Source organism: Plecotus auritus (genome assembly GCF_963455305.1).
Source record: "Plecotus auritus genome assembly, chromosome: 6".
NCBI lineage: Eukaryota > Metazoa > Chordata > Mammalia > Chiroptera > Vespertilionidae > Plecotus > Plecotus auritus.
Window position 1 is genome coordinate 85,773,784 of NC_137773.1, and position 20,080 is coordinate 85,793,863.

Genomic DNA, 20,080 nt, shown 5'->3' on the forward strand with positions numbered 1-20,080 from the left:
GAGGCGTGAGTGGAGTCCACAATCAGATAGAGGGGAGGGAGGGAGGGAGAGGCAGGGAATGCCGGGCCCAGCAGCTCAGATGTTCCATGCTCAGTGTGTGTGTGTGGGGGGGGGGGGGAGGGGGGCCTCAGGGCCTGGGGCTGGGGAGGCCAGGCTCCTGGGTCAAACACCCGGGCTGGGTGCCCAGCCAAGCTCGCGTCCTTCTAGCAGCTGGAGCACAGAGATGCCAGGGAGGCCTTGACGGGGGCGGGGGTAGAGACGTAGCCTTCCCAGACGCCCAGGGCACTTAATAGATTCACAGCTTGTTCTTTTAACTCTCTGAGAGCTTACAATGGAGGCTGGCACTGGGCACCGGGAGGCAGGCTGTTCCCGCTATGCCCGGGAAAGGTCAGGGCAAAAATATCTGCTGGGAGGAGCAAGGCGGGACAGGCCTCTGACTCCTTCCTCCGCCCTCCATCCCTGCAGGACAGGCTCCAGGACCCATGCAACATGAAAGGATGGGGCCTCTAGTTAAAAAGTTACTAAGGATTTCCAGATGGTCACAGCAGAGCTTCTGAGCTCGGGACCCTGCAGAGGTCACACACCAGGGTCAGGGACAAAGTGCCCTGGGGCCAATGGGATGCCTCCTCCCAGGGCTCCAAGCTCTGGAGGAGCTGTGGTCACAGCTCTGCTGCCCTGGAGGACGCTGGAAGAACACCACCCGAGAGCCACATGTGGGGCCACCTCCCACCTAACTGCCGACTGTGGCTCATACTTATAGATCAGAGAGGGTCAGGGTATCCCTGCAGGTGACAGGAGCAACCCACCCACCTGAGAGCTGCAGAATGGTTGGTGGCCAAGCTGGCTTGTTCAAACGAGAATAACAACAATGACAATAATAATAATATCAGACAGATAGACTTGATCAAGTGTTCATTCCCTGCGTAGCACTGCATGAGCCCCTCACTTGTAAGGACCACTCATCTGATCCATGAAACCATCCTTGTGCTGAGCATCATTATTATCCCACTCTGGAGATAAGGAAACTGCAGCCCAGAGAGGTTCATTAACTTATGCAAGGTCACACAGCTTCAGAGTGGCAGCGCCAGGATTTGAACTCAGGTTGCAGGCCCCCCGGGCTAAAACCACCTTGTAATAGAGAAGGCAGTAGAGAATAGCTGGGCAGGGATTTGTGGCAAGGCTGTCTGAATGCTGCTGGTTTATAATGAGGAAGCAATTTTCTTGTGCCCCACCCCAGCCCACCTGAAAGACCAGCAAACAGCCTACTGAAGGAGTGTTACCAAATGATTCATATGAATGTATGAGCAAGTGTGGGGGGGTGGGATACGCAGCTGTTTCTGCCTAAGGGACTGACACAGCCTCGACTCCAGGGAGAGCTCTGCCATTCGGAGTCCTCTGTTCCTCCAGCCATAGTCACTGGCTCAGGCATGGGCAAGCTGGGCCAGAGTGCAGAGTCCTGGGCTATTTGGCCCTCCCTTTTGGGTGGGGGCTTGGAAGCCTGGAGTTACTGAGGCATCTGAGGATACATGTAGAAGAAAATAAGCCCTGAGGCAGAGAGTGAGCTTGAGAACACTTGTATGAGCTCCTGGATCCAGCTGAACCTGAAGCTGAACCTGAAGCTGCACATACATTTTAATTACGTGAACCAGTTGAATCCTTTCTCTTACTTGAATCAGTCTGGGTTCAGCCAGCCTCTTGTAATCAGAAGAGCATGACTGAGATAAAAAAGGAGGATGGCTCTCGTCTCTGAAGATGCCTCTTTGCTGCAAATGCTTACTGAATCCTATCAGTAGGCTCTGGGCGCAGTGGAATAGGGGCTAGAGAAGAGAGAGCAAGGTCTCCCAAAGAGGAAAGCCAAAGCAAGACTTTCACAGATGCTTTTGGTGTTTGTCCCCAAAGCCTAGGGCCCAGTGCCTCCCCACCGACACGGGGAACCCAATACCTCGGAGGACCGTGAGCTTGGCATGGACCGTGATCTCCCCAACGGAGTTCTGGGCCACGCACTCATACACGTTCTCATCCCGAGGCGTCCGCAGCGGCTGGATCCTCAGCACGGCCCCCGCACTCCCGTCAAACTCGATCGTCTGCCGTGGGCAGGGAAGAAAGGTCAGGGCCAGGCTGGGGTCCCAGGGGTCCAGGGAGAGGAGCTGGGGCTGTACACACCTGTGTGAGGATGTCCTACGTGTATACACTAAAGGCAGAAAACCGGGCCTGGCTATGTACAAGAAAGAGTGTTATGTGTACATGGGTGTGTGCCATGCACATTAAGCATGTGTGACTGGCATGTGAAGGTGTGTTAGATGTGGAAACATGCATGTCTAATCATGTGCATGTGTCCAGATTCCTTTCTGTGAGCAGTGGTGGTGGATGTGAGTCTGTGTGTCAGATAAGACTCAGAGAGGGCAAGACTCTGCTCGAGGCCACACAGCATGAAGGTGGCAGAGCAAGCCAGCCTGGCAGGGCCCTTACTGAGCAGGCGGGTGGGGCCACATGGCGGGGAGCAAGTGGGAGAAGGGTCCCGCTGGAGAGGGTGCCCAGCCAGGCTTGTCCAGCCCTGGCTGCCCACGTTATGTTTGGGGAACATTTCTGTGACATCTTCCATGACTGAGCTGCTATGGCCCTATCTGGGGGCACTGGCCCCAGGCTACCTCCCCACACCCCCAACTCACCTCAAAGCGCTGCGAGTTGACTTTTTTCCCCTTCTTGTTCCAGGTCACCCGTGGCTTGGGGTCACCCGTGGCCTGACACACAAAGGAGGCCACACCTCCTGACACGCCGATCTGGTCTTTGGGCTCTTTGATGAACCTGGGGGGCTCTGGGGATAGAGCAGGAAAAAGAGGAGCTCCAGTGGGCCCAGGTAAGTGGCCAGGACCTCATGGGGCCATGCAAACATACCCCCTCAATCCCCCTGCCTGGTCATGGAGTTACCACATGAGCTCAACAGGAAGGCTGGAGAGAGGAGGAAGGTGAAGAAATGCTGCCATTGATTGCCCCCCTCCCCAAGGTACCTGTGGGTACCCCGGGGTCTGCACAGCGCTGCCTCACCAACCACCACCTGGATCAACAGCCACACACACACTTGTATGTGGACACAGCCTCATGTGGGCTTACCCACTCAGTGCCACAGGGGAGGGTGGAAGGGGAGACCCCCTGACAAATTCAGCACCTGGAGGCCCCCCAGTGGTGACTAGCCAAATCCTGAAGGGTCTTTAGTCTGGAAAAGACTTGGCAGGAGATAACTTGGTCTAATCCCCTAGTGAGACATGTGGGGAAACTGAGGCACCAAGCAGGTTAGTAACATCCAAGATTAGTGCCATCTAATCCTTCTGACAGTGCTGAGGGGCAAGGCCATCATAATTCCCATTTCACACATTAGAAAAGGGAGGTACTGACCAGACAAGACACTTGCTATAGACACACGCAGCCAGCCAGCAGCTGAGGAGGGATGTGAACCAGGCTGGCTCTTGGGCCCACAATGTTTGCCCCTCACAATGATCGGACATAGTCTCTCCACGAAAGTGTCATGTGGGAACTACTATGTCTTTAGCATCCTTAGAAGCCTCAACTCTGTACCCAGGACAGGTTGCAGTATCCAGCCAGAGTTTAATAACATTGTTTCCTTTTTATTGACTTTTCACAGTAACCTCTGAATTGCCCAAAGGGATACTGAATTCCCATTCACAGTCCAACTACACGGTATCTCATAAAATGAATTCAGTTACTTCTGAGGTTTTTACCAGCAGATTCAAGGACTGCACATACAAGGTCCTGAGGGGAATAATTTATATATCCAACTAAAGGGGAGTGATGAAATGAATACTGGGCTCAGCATGAAGTGGAATACCATGCAGCTGTAAAAAAGAAACAAGGATGCTTTTCAAATGAACTATTAGGGGAAAAACAGCAAGACATATCATGAAATGAGAAAAAAAGTGCTAAAAAAGTACAGTGAATGCTATTGTTTGTGTGAGAAGAAAAATGAAAAGGGGAAAGAGAGAGAGAGAAAATTTAGGAACAGTGGCTACCTCCAGGGACAAAAACCATGTGGCTAGACATAGGGGCACCTTTTTTAGATTTGGAACTACTTGAAGATAAATTTAAAATTTTTAAAGGATTGAATAAAAAGGGAAGCTAATTAAAGAAAAATATTAAGTAAAAGTTTGGGGTCTGAGGAGAGGCAGAAAGGGGCTGAACAACTCCAACTGTAGCCATACTGGGCCCCTGAGCCCTCAAAATCAGCGGAGAGCGCAGAGGGCCACAGGTTTCAGCTGGAAACGTCTAGCTGCTCAGAAGCTCCAAAAAGCTCAAGGAAGCTTCAGGTTCCACGTCCAGGTGCCATTTATCCCAGTCACAGCTCAGGCTAGGCTTGAACAAAACAGAGTGCCCATCAGTGATCTGAGTGGCCTCACCTCCCTCATTCAAGGCTCTGTCCCATTGATGTGACATGTGTCTACACTGGCCATCTCTCTTGAAAATGGGCAGACCCACCGCACGTGGCAAGTGTGGCCTCATTCAACTCCTGTGTATCCCTCTGAGGCAGTGACTGGTAATCCCATTGTACAGGTGGGACTATACAGATTCAGAAAGGTTAACAACCTTGCACAAGGTCACACAGCTCAGAAATGAGAGCACCTGGATTTGAACCGGGGCCTCTCTGTCTCCAAGACATCTTATGCTCCTATCACCTCCAGGCCTTGAGCCTGACTTGGATGTTTTGCTCCACACTGAGCCCTGGGCTGGGCCCGCCTCCCTGGCTCTGGCTGCTGGCTGCCCCTCCTCTGAGCCTCAGGAATGGTGACTGGGGCCATATGGGTCCCCAGCCAAGGTCACAGGGAAAATCACTGCGGCCAGGTCAGGAATCTTACTTCTGGGAAAATCCTCCCTCAGAGCCGCTGGACGGAGGGCAGAGCAGCTGCGGGAGGCACAGCTGTTTATCAGAGCTGGGGACACCCCCCTACATCCACCAATCCGGGGAAGGAGACACAGGGGGAACACTGCTCTTCCTCCCCCCTGGAGTCCCTTCCTCCTCTCCTCCCTTCATCTGGCAGCTCCAACCTCAGTTGGGCCAGCACCTACCCTGGGAGCCTTCTCAGATTACAGCAGGCTGGGTCAAGAACCCCTTTGTCCCCACCACAGCCCGGATGCCCCCATCACAGCCCTGATCCCACTGGGCTGAAATACCTGGCTAGGTGCCACAGGGCAGGGTGGGTACGGGCAGCCCACTCTCCGGGACCCCATCATACCTCCTCTCTGTATCCAGTGACCCCTGAGAAAATGGGTCTCTTTGATGCCCATTAACACCAGGCCTGGTGAAGCTGCCTACTCGCTCCTGGGCTCCCCCTCCCTGCCACAGTGGCCTTCTCGGCCTCTCCCGGTGGCTCCAAGATCCCAGCCAGCCCAGGAGAGCTCTCTACCCACTGCATTCACCACTAGGAAATTCCTGGTGGATGCTCGGATTCTCTCATTCTCTCCCCTCCTCTTCTTGGCAAAGGAGCCTGGGACACAAGAAATATGCACTGAGTATAGCTGCAGTTTGTGCCAGCAAGTGATCATTTTGTGCTAGACCTGGTGGGGCTCAGCACTATTCTACTACCCAAGTCACAGATGGGCAAAACTGAGGCTCAGAAAGGGTGAGTGACCTGCCTGGGGTCACCCAGCTCGTGATGGGCAAAGAGCTTGGATTTCAACCCGGCCCTATCTGGCTCCCAAGCCCTGCAAACAGCAGGCTTGATAAATGGGGCTGTGGGTCTTCGTTACTGAGAGCACTCCAGAGGCCCCGTTTCTTAGATGAAGAGACTGAGGTTCCGAGTGGTGATGCCAACAGCGTGGAGGCTGGGAAAGGCCTGATTTCTGTTTTTCCACTTCAGATTCTGCAGAGAAGAAACTGGTGCCAGATCCGGAGACCCACCCACTGTCCTCTTCAACTCTGCCTGGGCTGGCCCACAGCATCCTGGGAAGGCCCCACAGGACCAGGAGCCATTTCCAAAGCAGAAATCACTCCTCCTGGTGCTGGCTGCTCCCCCAGGCTCTGTGCAGCCTGACAGCCCCACCTCAAATCTCTCCCTGAGGACCTCGGCCAATCCCTGAAGCTGGCGGTGCCAATCTTGGTGCCCATCGCCCCCCCTGCAGGGCCCCAGATGGCAGGGCTCCTGCTAAACAGGCCCACCTACTGGGGTCGAGATGTCCCAGCCCTGAAGATGGAGACCTGGGTTTGAATCTAGCCCACTACTAACACCTAAAGTCACCCAGTAATCATAACTAAGGGCTCACAAAGGGAACACCCACTGAGCCAGGTCCTGCTACATGCCAGGTGCTGACATCCTGGGTCACACCCATTATCGCCCACCTGGTCCCTCAGCTCCTAAGGTTGCTCACAATGGTCTGTCCTCCCCACAGGAGCCACCAGAGGGTGTCAGTGAGTCAGCTGCAGCCCCTCCTCTACCCACAGCCCTCCAAGGCTTCCACCTGCCTAGAGATAAAGCCCAGTCCTCCCAAGCCCACACAGTTCTGCACAGCCTACCCCTCCCTGCCCTCACTTCCTCTCTCTGCTCCAGCCACACAGACCTCCTGGCTGTTTCTCCAACAAACCAGGCTGGGTCCTGCCTCAGGCCTTTGCACATGCTATTCCCTCTGCTTGGGACACTTCTTCAGATACCTGAGCTGCACTCCTCAGCTCCTTTAAGCCTCTGCACAGATGACACCTACTCACAGTGACCTCCCCCTGCCCCTCCCCCATGCCCTCATCACCCTGCTTATCTTGCTCCTGGGCAAATCCACCATCCTCTCTCCCTGCCAGATTAGCTGCTCCCTAAGGGGGTGAGATGTTTGCTTTGTCTTCTGTGTCTAACCCGGTGCCTGACACAGGGTAGGTGCTTATGTGAATGAGAACACAGTCCCTCCCATGTCACATGATCGAAGCCAGGATTCGAGCCCAGGACTGGAAGTCTGTGATCTCCATCCCTCATCACAATGGCCCTTTGTGGCCTCAGTTTCCCCACCTGAAAGGGGGATGAGCTCAGCTCCACCAAGGCCAAGGCTGGCAATTATCAATGGATCAAAATGGCGAGCAGTAAATACCTATTTATTCAACCAGTGTAGTTAAATCAGTGGTTCTCAACTGGGGGAGGGGACATTTTTGTCTGCAGACATCTGTAGTTGTCCCATTGGGGGTGCTCCTGACATCGAGTGGGTGGGACCAGGAATGCTGCTCAACCCCCCACAGTGACCAGGATGGCCCCCCTCCCAAAGAATGACCAGGCCTCAATGTCAGCATTGCCCACAGGGAGAAACCCTGTTAAATAATGAATGAAAAACTAAAAATTCTTAGGGCCCTTGGGTGATGATTAGGTCATGAGGGTGGAGCCCTCCTGAAGGGTGGTGACGGGTGGAGAGTTAGTGCCCTGATAACAGAGGCCATTCCCACTGCAGGGAATAGAGCCCAGGAAGGCGCAGGCCCTGCCCTAGCGGGGACTGGACACCTCACAGCCCAGCCACGCCCGGACTTTGGACTGGAGGCAGTTTCATACCAAGGTGGGGAACCCAGGCTCTGGGGCCAGGCAGCCCAGGTTCAAATCTGAGCACGGCCACTTCCTGGCTGTACTGTAACCTGGCTGTGCCTCAGTTTCCCCATCTGTACATTCAGGATGGTGATAACAGCATTCATCTCATCAGATTATGGTGGTTGATCTGATGTGTTAGGCACTTACTAAAAAACAATGTGAAAACAAGAAAAAGCACCAATGGACACGACAGCTGTGTCTCCGGTGTTCTTACCTAGCAGCAATAACTACTATGCTTGTGGCAATGTGGGATTGTGGGCCTACTATGTGCCAAGCAGCATACAGGGGCTTATCATGTGTCTCTGTCACAAGAATGCTGGGACAGGGATAATGTTATGAGTCTCATTCAATCAAGGAGGAAATGGTGGCTGAGACACTAGCCCAAGGTCACACAGCAGGTCTTCAGCAAAACCTGCCTGATCAAAGATCGTTTTTTCCCCTTCTGGCCTGACACTGTGTCCCCATGGGTCTGAGTGATGCCTCCTCTAGACCCTTCATAGTGGGTCAGATCTTGGTGCTGGGCCCACAACTGACTCTCATCCTATTCATGTTACTGCCAGAAACGCAGCCTTGCCCATCTCCAAACTGCACTTACCTCTTTCCTCACCTCCATGTGTTAACACCTTCACCAGGAATGCCCTTTCCACCAGCGAACTCCTACAAACCCACAAAGCCCCACTTCCAATGCCCTCTCTTTCCTAAGAAGCCTCCCCTGGCTCTGCCTGGAAAGGTTTGGATGCCTGTGTGTCTGCCACCTGGGTGCTAGCGTATCTACCTGCAGCAAGGGAAGGTAACTGTTTGGCTCACTCAGGAGTGAGGGACTTCAATTAAGTCCCTGCCTACTCTGAGCCTTAGGTTTCCCTCATTGGAAAATATGGAAGGTAATAGAATTGGCATGCTGGGTTTTGAGATGCTGGAGGGAGATGAAGCAGGTTAAGTCTGTATTTAGCTCTGGGCTTGGTGCAGAGTTGATGCTGGGGAAGCAGACGTTATCATCATTACTGTTATTGCTTTAATAATACCATCGTTATTATTTACCTCTGAATCTCTCAGGACTCAGTGCATAGTAGGCATTTTACTAAGTAACATTCATGGAGCACAGAGGCTCCACTTGGCAAAACCAGGCGCCCCAGGGAGGACAAGTGTTGCCACAGGCACCCATAAAAGCGTACTCAAACACCCGCACACCCTGCGCCAGGCTCTTACCTTCTGCTGCGCAGCCTCCGACCAGCAAGACCACAAGGAGGCCCACAGAACCAATCACAGACGCCACACCAGGGCCCCAGGCAGGCGCCATGCTTGGCAGTGACCTGCAACCTCCAACCTCCACCCTGGAGGGGGGGATGGCCCCAGTCCCTCGCAGAGAGGACTCGAGCCGAGCCAATCGTCAGATGAGGCAGCGTCTGCAGAGACAAGGGAGGGGCCGTGAGAGGGGAGCAGGGAGATCCGGGAGGCCTTCCTGGAGGAGGCAGAAGGAGAAAGGGGGCAGCGGAAGGGTCACAGGATGGGGAAGACAGGATTACAGGACAATGGGGGAGGGTCAAAGGGTGGTGACGGGTGGAGAGGAAGTGCTGAGCCCCGACTACAGATGGAATGTTTGTGTCCCTGCCCCAAAGGCATGCTGGAATCCTAACCCGCAATGTGATGGTATTAGGAGGCAGGGCCTTTGGGTGAAGATTAGGTCATGAGGTGGAGCCCTCCTGAGTGGGATTAGTGGCCTGATGCCAGAGGCCCCAGAGAGCTCCCTCACCCCTTCCACTCTGTGAGGACACAGCAAGAAGCCAATGTCTATGAACCAGGAGCTGGACTCTCACCAGACACCAGACCTGCCGGCACCTTGACTTTGCACTTCCAGCTCCCAGAACGGTGAGAAGTAAATGGCTGTTGTTTATAAGCCACCCAGTCTCTGGTGTTGTTATAGCAGCCCAAACCGCAATAGCCCCCACACCCAGCTGAGTCCCAATACCAGACTGAACCCCAAATCTGGACAGAAGCCCTGACTCCAGCCAAGCCCCAAACCAGAATTGAACACCAGCTCTAGCATTTGCTCTGAACACCCAATTTCTCCCCCACGTAGCCTGGAACTCCGGAAGGATGAGGTTCCAGCTAACCCTGCCGACTGTCCTACGACCCGGCCCGTTCGGCCACCAGTCAGATCCTCTAAGCACACACCTGTTGGTCCGGCCCTGCTTTCACACCTGCTGTGGCTCCCGCCGCCCCCAGAGGAAGCCGCCCCTGCTGACAGCCACACAGCCTGAGCGGTCTCCCCTACAAACCTTTGCCCGTGCTGTGCCCTCTGCCAGAAATGCTGTCCCCTCCCTCCCAACACATGACAAGTCTCAGCTCAGTTGTCACTTCCTCTGGAACCCTCCTTGCCCCTCCAAGGTCAGCCCCCCGCCCCATTCCACATCCCACAGCCTCAGAAATGACTAAGATCATCCTCCACAACATATACCCTAGTTTGTAAATTAAATGGAATGTTAATCACTCAGCGTCTGTTTCTCCCACAAGAATCTAAACTCTTCTAAAGGCAGAAGGGTCCCTTGTTGCAAGAGCAGAACCCTGGCTGGCCCCCTCCCCAGTCTCTACTTTGGCCAGAGTCGGGGCAAAGGTTAGGGGGGGCAGGGAGAGAACCAAGGATAAGGCCCTTTGGCCAGGGCAACCCTGCACCCACCCCAGGCCGTACTCTGGGTGTGTCTGGGCCATGGCCACAGGGTCGAGTGCCACATAATGATGGGGCAGCCCCTATCATCTGGCTCCCAAAATACCCTGCTGCGGTCACCTCGCCCAGCCATGGAGCGGCCCCAGGGGAGACTGGGTGGTGGCAGGTCATGACGCAGGGTAGAGGGTGAGGAAGCTGGGATGGGGGGTCATGGAGGTCGGGGGACTCAAGCTGCACACAGTCAGACTAGTAACTGACATGCAGTGAGAACAGACTCAAAGAAGGAATGTGCCCAAACCATAGACTGGCACTCAGTCGGACCACAGACAGACAGGGAGACCAGAAACAGCCACAGATGTATGCACAGTCAGGCAACAGAGATGGGGCCACACGCAAAGTCAGGCAAATAAAATGTGCTCATAGTCAGACCACGAACACAGGCAGGCACAAAATTAGATCTCAGACACACACAGTCAGATAAAATACACACACAACATCACAGTGGGGCAGGGAATGCGCGTACATGGCCAGGCCACCAGCACAGGCCGGTCAGAGATGCACAGGTCCACACAGAGGCCACAGACACACAGCAGACAAGAAACTCACACAGGGTCACAGGCAGGCAAATAAAACTTGCACACAGTCAGACCACAAACACAGACAGGTACAAAATCAGACCTCAGACAAACACAGTCAGAGAAAATACACACGTAGAGTCACGGTGGGGCAGACAATACACATACACAGTCAGATCAGAGACACAGCCAGACAAGAGACACACACAGGGCCACAGTCAGGCAAGCAATACAGGTATATGGTTGGGCTGCAATGAAATATAAATATGGAATCAGGTCAGAGATCTGCAGTACACAGGAAGGTAAACTTAACACACGGACCCCAGACTGAGATGCGTGCACACAGTCAGGCTATAGAGACAGGCCACACAGCACACCATGCTTCCACCCAGCCAGCCAATAATCCAGACATACAAAGCCAGATCCCCTCATCCACACATACGTGCAGACAGGCATGTACACAGACTATAATGCACACTCAGACACAACCAGTTGGAGACTGGGCAGTTGGGGAAACTGGAACTTGAGCATAGCCCCTCACTCTGTACCCCAGCCATGGGACCTTTAAGAGTAAAAGTGGTCGATGAGGAAGGTGGAGGCCCAGCTGAAGCCAGGGCGACCACAGCAGCTGGCCCCACCCACAAATGCACATCTGCTTGACCACATCTGGGGAAGAGGGCTCAGGCCCAGACCACTTTGGTTAGCTGGGTGGGCCCTCAGCAAGCCTCTGGGGAAACCAAGGCAGCACAGCAAGCCTGCAGCACGGAGGGGCTCAAATCCAGGGCTGCCCAGCCTACCATGGACCCCCAGGGGAGTGACATCCCTATTCCAGCCTCAGTCTCCTCACCTAGGATACCAGCTGGCAAGGGCAGAGGCCACCTGCATGAAAGGCCTGGTGTAGGGGAGGCCCCAGCTACAGCTGCTTCTCCCACTCTCCAGAGCCCACAGGAGCCAGGGGTAGCAGTGCCTTCTAAACAAGGCAGCTCCCAATTACGCCCCCGGCTCCTGCAGCCCCGGCCTTGCTGGGCCCATGCCTTCTTGATGTCCGGGCAGGATGGGGCTACTCCAGGTACAGGCAGGCCGGGCCATGAGCTCCCGACTCCCTCAAACCCAGCCTGCTGGGGTCCGGTGTGGGGAGGGAGAGGACAGTGTTGGGATGAAGTTGGAATGAGGGTGGGAGCACAGGCAGAATCGGAGAGGAGAGGGTCAGTCACCACTCACGAGATAGAAAGGGACAGTGTCTCTTCAGCCCCCATGAACTCTGGAGGAACTTGCTATGACAAGTGTGACGAAGGAGTGTTTCAGGTCCCTTGCTAAGACCCTGCAAAGCCCACGACCCTCCTGCTTTCTAAGAGTCCCCGAGTGTGGGGTCATTTGCAAGGGACCTAGGGAGAATATAAAAAAGTCCTGTCAGCTCTGCCTTCAAAACCTATCCCAAATATGCCCACTGTTACCTTTGCCTCTTCCGGGTCCAGCTCCATCATCACCCACCTGGGCCAATGCACTCCCACCCTCACCCCCCATAGTCTGTCCTCACCCCAAAGCCAAAGGACCCCTGTGAGCACCTGGGTCACATCCCATCCCTCCTCTGTCCACAGCCCTTCTGGGCGACCCACCTCCCTTGGGGTAAAAGCCCAAGTCCTCCCCCAACCCATAAGGTCCTGCAGGACCTGCCCCTGCCCCTCCCTGCACTCTTCCCACTTGCTCACCTGCTCCAACCACAATGGCCTCCTCGCTATTTCTCCAACAAACAGGTATGGTGCTGCCCCAGGACCTTTGCACTGGCTGTTCCCTTGCCTGGATCTCTCTGCCTCCAGATTTAATGTTAATATTATTACTTGGCTAAGAACTAAAAGGTGAATGGAAATGGGGGTGGGTGTCATCCAACAAGAAACAGCAAGAAGCAGTACCTAGAGGCCCTAGGAGAGAGATGGGAAGAGATTAGGGCAGAAACACAGGACAGCAAGGAGCCCTAGGCAGCTCTGGGCAGGAAGAGACGTGGCCAGGATGGCATCCAGCCAAGTCTCCCTGCACCTCCTTCAAGAAATCAGCCTGAGACACCAGCCCTGCCACTGTCAAGAAAGGGAAACTGAGGCAGGCGCAATGGGGCTGCATGATACCACAATCCCCAAGTTCCCGGAAGATGGTGTGGCTGTTTAGAAGGGAACAGCCTCCCGTGGGAGTTGTAGGAAGTAACGGGCAGCAAATGAGGCTGGAGAGGAAGGAAAGGAGCAGCCCCGGGACCTGGAGCCCAGGGTGCAGGGAGGGTCCTGCCCAGCTGTCAGCTGAGAGCTCTCTCTGTGCCAGGTGCTGAGCTGCCCACCATTTGCTCCCAGCAGCCAGTTTTGGGGGGAAGGGGTATGCCCTCCTTTCAAAGATGAGGAAACTGAGGCTCACAGAGGAGTCCCTAGCGACTTGCCCCCGGTCCCCAGCTGGGTCCTGTCCTCTGGACCTTGGATCCAGAGCCCATATTTAATCACATGACTGCCCTTCCTTGGCCACTGGGATCTCAGGAAAGTGAACGACCCTCTCAGGGCCTCATACAGCCACTGGGGGACCCCAGACTGCTAATGGGGGACGAGTGGGCGCCCATTCCAGCCAGGCGCCGGGGCGTGGGTCACGCGATCCATGAGCCGGCCTTGTGTACCCACGCAGAGCAGGGAGCATAAAGGGGTGATTATGACCCAGGACTGCGAAGCGCACAGGCTCTGTCACCCGCCGAGGCGGGGTCTCCTGGGGCCTGAGGATGCCCAGGGCCTCTCTGCCCCACCCGAGTGTTCATCCTGCGCACTCTGACCCTCAGGAGACTTCCCACGGCCTAGGGCCCGGGGAAGGGAAGGCTGGTGATGCTAGCAGTGGGGCCGAAAACACCTGGTGCTGGACCCCCTCTCCGCCCTCATACCCACCCCCTACACTTCTCCCTCCCCACCGCCTCCCTTCTGGGCCAGGAGACTTTCCTCAGGACAAAGCCCCAAAGTCCCCCAAGGGCAGGAGCCGGGCCTCGCTGGATAACTGTGCCCAGCAGGGTCCAAGCTCTAGCTCTGAGTCACTGGTGGGCCTCCACGCCCCCCACTGGGAAACGCTCAGTGTTAGGCCGGCCCCACCACCTTCCCAGGAACTGGGGCGAGGGAGCTGCCTTTAATTGACTATGGGTTTGCATTAGGGGCTGTCCCAAGAACAGGAGTGGAAGGGCGAGCAGACAGGGAGCCAGCCCCAGAGCGGGGAATCAGTACCCCACCTAGATGTCCCTGTGTGCCAAGCCCTCTGACATGCTCCTTGAGATTCTTCTGTTTGACATATGAGGAAACTGAAGCTCAGAGAGGGGCTGCTGCTTGCCAAGGCTCACCCAGCATGGAAGGGGCTGGGCTGGGGTTCGAAGTCTGAGACTGGTTCTCATTCGAACCCAGAGCCTGCACTCCCTGAGGGCCCAGGACGTCCTAACCAGCATGTGCCCTGGCTTCATAGAGGAGCATGAGATACCAAGTTCTTGGCGCACCCCTACCCTCCAGTGCTCCCCAGCTCCTCTGCTCAGCGTTCTGGGACCTTCCCAAAGGTTACAACTATTCCCAGAATGCAGTGGTCTGCCTGGGGCCTCTGGGCCTTTCTTAACTGAGTCCCTCTAACAGGTACACTCTTCCCCAGTGGTCCACCTGTCAACTCATCCTTGAAGCTGAAGCCACAGATCCCCCCCACCCCGGGACCCTTCCTCAGCTCAGCTCTGACCCACACCCCTGCAGCTGGGAGTGGCTGTGTCTGCTCTAAAACCTCCCATGGGTCTCATCTATGTCCATTAAAATCCAGAACTGCTGACCCCATCAGGTTGCACCCCAGTGCCTTGCTTTCCCCACTGCCCTCCTCACTGGCCTCTGGTTCACACAGGGGTATTTGTGTATCTTGTTCCTTTCCCCAGCACATCCTTCCTCCTCCCCCATCAAACCTCAGCCTTCACGCTTATCATCAGGTCTCAGCTGAGCTGTCACCTCCTCCAAGAAGCCCTCCTGAACGCCCCATGCTGGATCAGGACCCACTCTGGGCTTCTCCAGGACCCTGTGTCTCCCCTCACAGCTCTGCTCCCGTCATGGGCCTGTCATCCTCCAGGATGGGAGCCTTCTCCCCACCCTGAGAACGTGGCAAGGCCCCAGCATATACTGGATGCCTACTGCATGCCTGGCCCCACTTGGCACTTTACCCACATCATTCTTGTGGTCATGTCCATTGCAGAAGTGGAAACTGAGGGAGACACTGCAGGCAGGGGAGGCTAACACAAACATGCCACCAGCTGCAAGTTACATCTGCTCTGTCAACTTGAGCCTTAAGGGGTAGAAGTGAGACTAGAGGAGGGGCAGGCAGGACATGGGGGGGCTGGGCCCCTGGCGGGAGAGTTGCAGGAAGTTCCTCTGAAGAGTGGCCCAGGACTAAGAAGAACCTTGGGAAGCAGGACTCTCAGGCAATAAAAGGGATTGCTGAGGCATAGGTTTGGTCAGCCGATAATGGGAGGTACTAAGGCATGGAGCTTGGGGTCAGGAATGGGAGGTGAGAAGGTGGGTACTAATGTGTTTGCCCTGACCCCCCAGTTTATTAAAGCCCCAACAAGACACAGTGTCAACCTGGGATCCACAGGCCAGGAGGGCGCAGGGACAGATGAAGAAACTTTCCGTGAGTTTTAGGGGTGACTAAGAGCAGAGATCTCAGTCACATATCCCCCCACCCCACCCCCATGGTCCAGCCGCTTCCTCCAAGGTCCAGGTCCCGGAGGAAGGATGCAGAAGCCCCCCAGCAAAGAGCAGTGGGCTGGCAGCTAAGGCTGCCCAGCCTGGCTCCACCTCCAGGAGGTGGGGAAGGAGAAAGGGCTGGGGGGCAGTCGGGGGAGGGGACCCTGCGGAGCATAACGGTCAGGAGTTTTCCAAAGTGAGAGGGACAGGCCTGAATGGGGGCGCACCCGGCAGTGTGGGCTAGAGCTGTCTCTGGAGCTTGGCTGGGCCAGGCCCGTGCGGGAGGGAGGGAGTGGGGAACGCGAGAGTACCCCTCCCCTCCCGGGAGCCTAGAGGGGGGGACAAGGAGGGAAACAAAGCCCAGCGCAGACTTGCCCTCGAGGTGGAAGAGAATCCCAGGTGCACTCACCCCGCGGTTCGGCTCAGAGATCGGGGTGCTCCGCTGCAGCCGGTCCCCCGGCCCCGCGTCCACTCTGAGCGGCGTCCACTCTGAGCGCTAGCGCCGCGCGCGCAGGGAGAGGCCGCGGCCCTAAGAGCTCGGCCTGGGGGCGGGGCCGGGGGTGGGGCTCCGGACGGAAGTGGGGCGGGGGACCAGCGGGGGAGCCCCATCAAGGGGCCCTGGAAGCCTCCAAGGGGTTCCTGTGTGCGGAAAGCCTTCAAGAGGGTACTATGCACCCCCACATGCACATGCATGAGAGAACACCCTGAGACACCCTCCCCTTTGGAAACCCGATGACAGAGGGAACCCCTATCCTGCTCCCCCTCCCCTTCCAGGTGCTGATCGTGGCCATGGCAACGGATGAAGGGACTGGAAGCCCTAAACAGCAGAGGGCTCCCCAAACACACCCAAATACTGGAGGTCGGATAAGGGGCAGAAAAAGCCCCACCCAGTCTGAGTTGGATGGCAGAGGCCGCGCCCCCACATACACAGAAAGCCCCAGAGGGTGGGGGAGGGGTGCTGGCACAAAGAGGCTGCCCCCTTGGTTGGGGTCTGGGGGGGATGAATGGGGACACGGTGGCAGAGGCCCCCACCTTAGGCACAACCCTGAGGAAGGGGCGGAGAGCGCAGGCCCAGATTGGAAACAGATGGGGCCACCATGCCAGGCCGGAGACACCCGATCCACAGGAGGGGGAGCGGGAGGGGCGGCCCCTCCCAGGCAGCCAATCCTGGCCGTGCTGCTGCCCCGGTGCGGGTTTGAAAACTCCAAGGCTGAGACAGGGAACGCTGGAGGCCCCTGGGGTTCTGGGAGCTAGGAGAGGCGTTTGGAGAGGGGCGGAGACCTTAATGGAGAGCCAAGGGCCACCGCAGGGGGCTGGCTCCCCATCTGCTCCCACCCCTGGCCCCGGGCGAAAATGCCTGGTTCCACCATTAGTGCTCAGGATGTCTCCCATAGCTAACAGGTATTGAGCTCCTGGTGTATACTAAGTGCTGTGCCTGCTCACCCCACCCAACATCACCCCCATTTTCCAAAGGGGTTAGCGGAGGAATAGAGAGGTTAATTGTCCAAGGTCAAAAAGAGCAGGGACTGTGGAACCAAGGTTTGGATCCAGAGGATGAGCTCTTACCCACAATGCTGCAGGAGGCCTGGAGTGGCAGAGGGTTGGGGGAGGAGAAATGGACAAGTTGCTACAAATTTAAAGCGTCCAGGGACACAGCAGTGTTGGACAGAGACGGCCCCACCCTCAATAAGCTCACTGCACAGTGGGGCAAAGGACAGGCTTTGATGGGGACACGCAGGCAGCTGTGGGAGCTCAGGAGGCCCTGATAAGGGTTCAGGACAATTCACTTCCCAAGGTGGCCTATCCATGCTCTGCTATGGCTGCCTTAGAGGTTCCATTCCCCACCTCTCCTGGGTAATCTGCCCCTTTCCCAACCTGTGCCTCACTTCTCCCGTCTGCAAAACAGAGTGTATAATGCCACCTCCCCCAGCACTGGGAAGGCCTGCACTGGAGTTCCCAAAGCCCCGAGCGCACAGTAGGTTCTCTGTGAATGTCTGGATGTGGACTCTATACAGAACACATAGTAGGTGCTGCTAAACATAAGACACTCCAATATCTCCCCTCCCCACAGCCCAACTATGAAATGCACACAATAGGTACTTTATGAGGTGCTACACTTGGCACCTCAGCACCACATGGCGCACACAGGAGGTGCTCTGTGTCAACATGGATGTGAAATCATGCAGTGTAACCTCCTCCTGCTTGGCAGGGTACACAGTGGGCCCTCAGGAAATGCCACCAGGAGCATGGTGGGTGCTTTGCTTGCATTTGCAGACTGATGGCCCAGACACAGGGCTCATACACACTCAGGAATGAATCCAAGCTCGCCCATGTGACCTCAAGGAAGAACCTGTTTTCCCAGCTTTATTAAGAACCAGGCCCACAACAGGCGCTCAATGAATCGAGATGTCAGGGTGCCTGGGGCAGAAGTGCCGGTCTGGGTTGTCCAGGCCCCAGGGGATGGTGGCTGAAGACCTGCCATGCCCTCTCCAGCCAGTCCTGCCCTCTCTGGGCCTCTTGCCCGTGTCTCCTTGGAGATGACCTCTTGCCTCCATGCATGGCAGTGACCACATGGGCTGGGAACACAGCCACCTTCGAGGTAAGTGTGGGAAAGATCTGGGCGAGGAATGAGGCCTGCCTCTGGTCTATCCCAGCGGGGTGACTCCATCCACACAGCAACCTGAATGTCCCCATCACAGCTCTAATCACCCCATTCTTTAACTGCTTGGTCCCGGGCCTGCCTCTACCACCAGACTGACCTCTGAGGGCAGGGCAGGGTCTCTGTCTTGATCAGAGCACACACCCTGTACTGGGTCCCCAGCACCCAGCAGAGGGCCTGCATGGAACACAGCAGGTTCTCAGCAAACCTTCACATGAACAGCCAGGACCCTCCTCACCCAGGAGAACCCGCTCCAATCTTATTCTCCCCAGGGGCTACAGTGCACGGCACCCTCATCACAAGCAGGCATCTTCACCCACCTTCTTTCTTTTTCACCCACCCTTTTAAAATAAAAATTTCTGAGCACCTACTGTAATAAGCCATGACTGGTTTGAGGCACTAGGGACATAGCAGTGACTAAGTCTGACAAAGATCCCTGCCCTCATGGAGCTGATGTTCTAGCGAGGGCAATGGAAGGGAAACAGAAGAAATAAAATACACCAAGGATCAGTTAGCAGTAAGTGCTATGAAGATGGACAAAGTGGGGGAGGGGGGGCGGAGGGAGAGAAGATTTCAGTCTTAAACACGGTCAGGGAGTAAGGAAATGACATTCTACCGAAGATGTGAAGGAAGTGAGAGAATGTGAAAGCGGTATGGATGCTTGGAGGAAGTGCGATAGGGGAGGGCATAGCACATGCAAAGGTCCTGGGGCAGGACCATGCGTGGCTGGTGGAGGAACAGGGAGGAGGAGGCGTGTGTGGCTGGAGCAGAGTGAGTGAGGGGGGGACAGAGGGAGGAGGTGAGGGCAGGGAGGGGACAGGGGCAGGGATACAGGGCCTTGTGGACCCCCAGGGAGGACTTGGGCTTTTACTCCTTGGGAGGGGGAGCCCTGGAGGGATATGGACAGAGGAGGAGCAGGACCTGACTCAAGTGCTCACAGGAGCCCTCTGTCCACTGCAAAGACATACTGTTAGGAGGTTAGGGGGGTCCAGAGGGGAGGTGATTGCACATATTCAGGCCAGCAATGAGGGGGCTGAATCAGCTGGAAGCACAGGAAGGGAGCAGGGGAGGAGTGGGCACATTCTGGATAGATTGAGAAGGCAGAGCCAACAGAATTTTCTAAAGGACTAGTTGTGGGGCATAAATTAAAGCAGGGACGCAAGGACAACTTCAGGGTTTTGGGCCTGAGCAGCATGAAGGTTAAGAGTTGCCACCTCGGGGAAGCCCTCCCTGACTGCTTTGCCCTCCCAGTGCTCTTGAGGGCTGACCCAGGAGCTCCTGAATGCTCAGTTATGTCCTCTATATACACCCAGGAGGAACTGTCCTTGGGGAGAAGCATGGGGTTTGATCACGTCAGCCCCTGCAGCTGCATTTGGGGGGGGTAATTTTTTTTTTCAAAATAACTTTTCTTCTAATTATAAAATAGGCGCGCGCAGCAGAAAATTTAGAGAAAATCAGCATAAAGAAGAATATAAAAATTGCCCACATTGCACGCCTCTCCTGGAGAGAAAATGCGAGCATGTGGTCATTTTCATTCATTCTTTCCACAAACATGTATTGAGTACCTACTGTGTGCCAAGCCAGTGGGGACACAGCAGTGGGCATGATAAAGCCAGCACCCCTGCCCTCAAGAAAAGTGAGGAAGACAGACACTCCTAGGGAAACCAACAGTGTCAGTAGCATAATGCTGGTCAGTGCTAAGAGATCCCAACAACAACAAATGCACAGGGAGGCTCTAGACACCTGGAGGGGCCCAGGGGGCTTCTCAGAGACCTGGTGACGTCAGTAAATCAGACATCCAAGCACCTATGGAACAGACTTTCAGGCAGGAGAAAAAGCAAGTGCAAAGGTCCTGCGGCCAACTGTGTCCTTCTAGTCTTCTATGTGTGCAAATTGGTACTTCCTTTTGAAAA

The 20,080-nt window shown here is 55.6% G+C and overlaps 1 protein-coding gene across 1 annotated transcript in view; it reads right to left on the reverse strand.

Annotated features, from left to right (window-relative positions):
- The window catches only part of PTPRS (protein tyrosine phosphatase receptor type S), a 99,410-nt gene that overhangs the window by 51,437 nt on the left and 27,893 nt on the right, over window positions 1–20,080 (reverse strand). The window contains exons 2-4 of the mRNA XM_080674890.1: window positions 8,766–8,962; window positions 2,670–2,815; window positions 1,943–2,084 (exon numbers count right to left, since the gene is read on the reverse strand). Of these exons, the coding sequence (XP_080531016.1) occupies window positions 1,943–2,084; window positions 2,670–2,815; window positions 8,766–8,856 (379 nt within the window). The 5' untranslated portion in view covers window positions 8,857–8,962. The remainder of the gene's footprint in view (window positions 1–1,942; window positions 2,085–2,669; window positions 2,816–8,765; window positions 8,963–20,080) is intronic.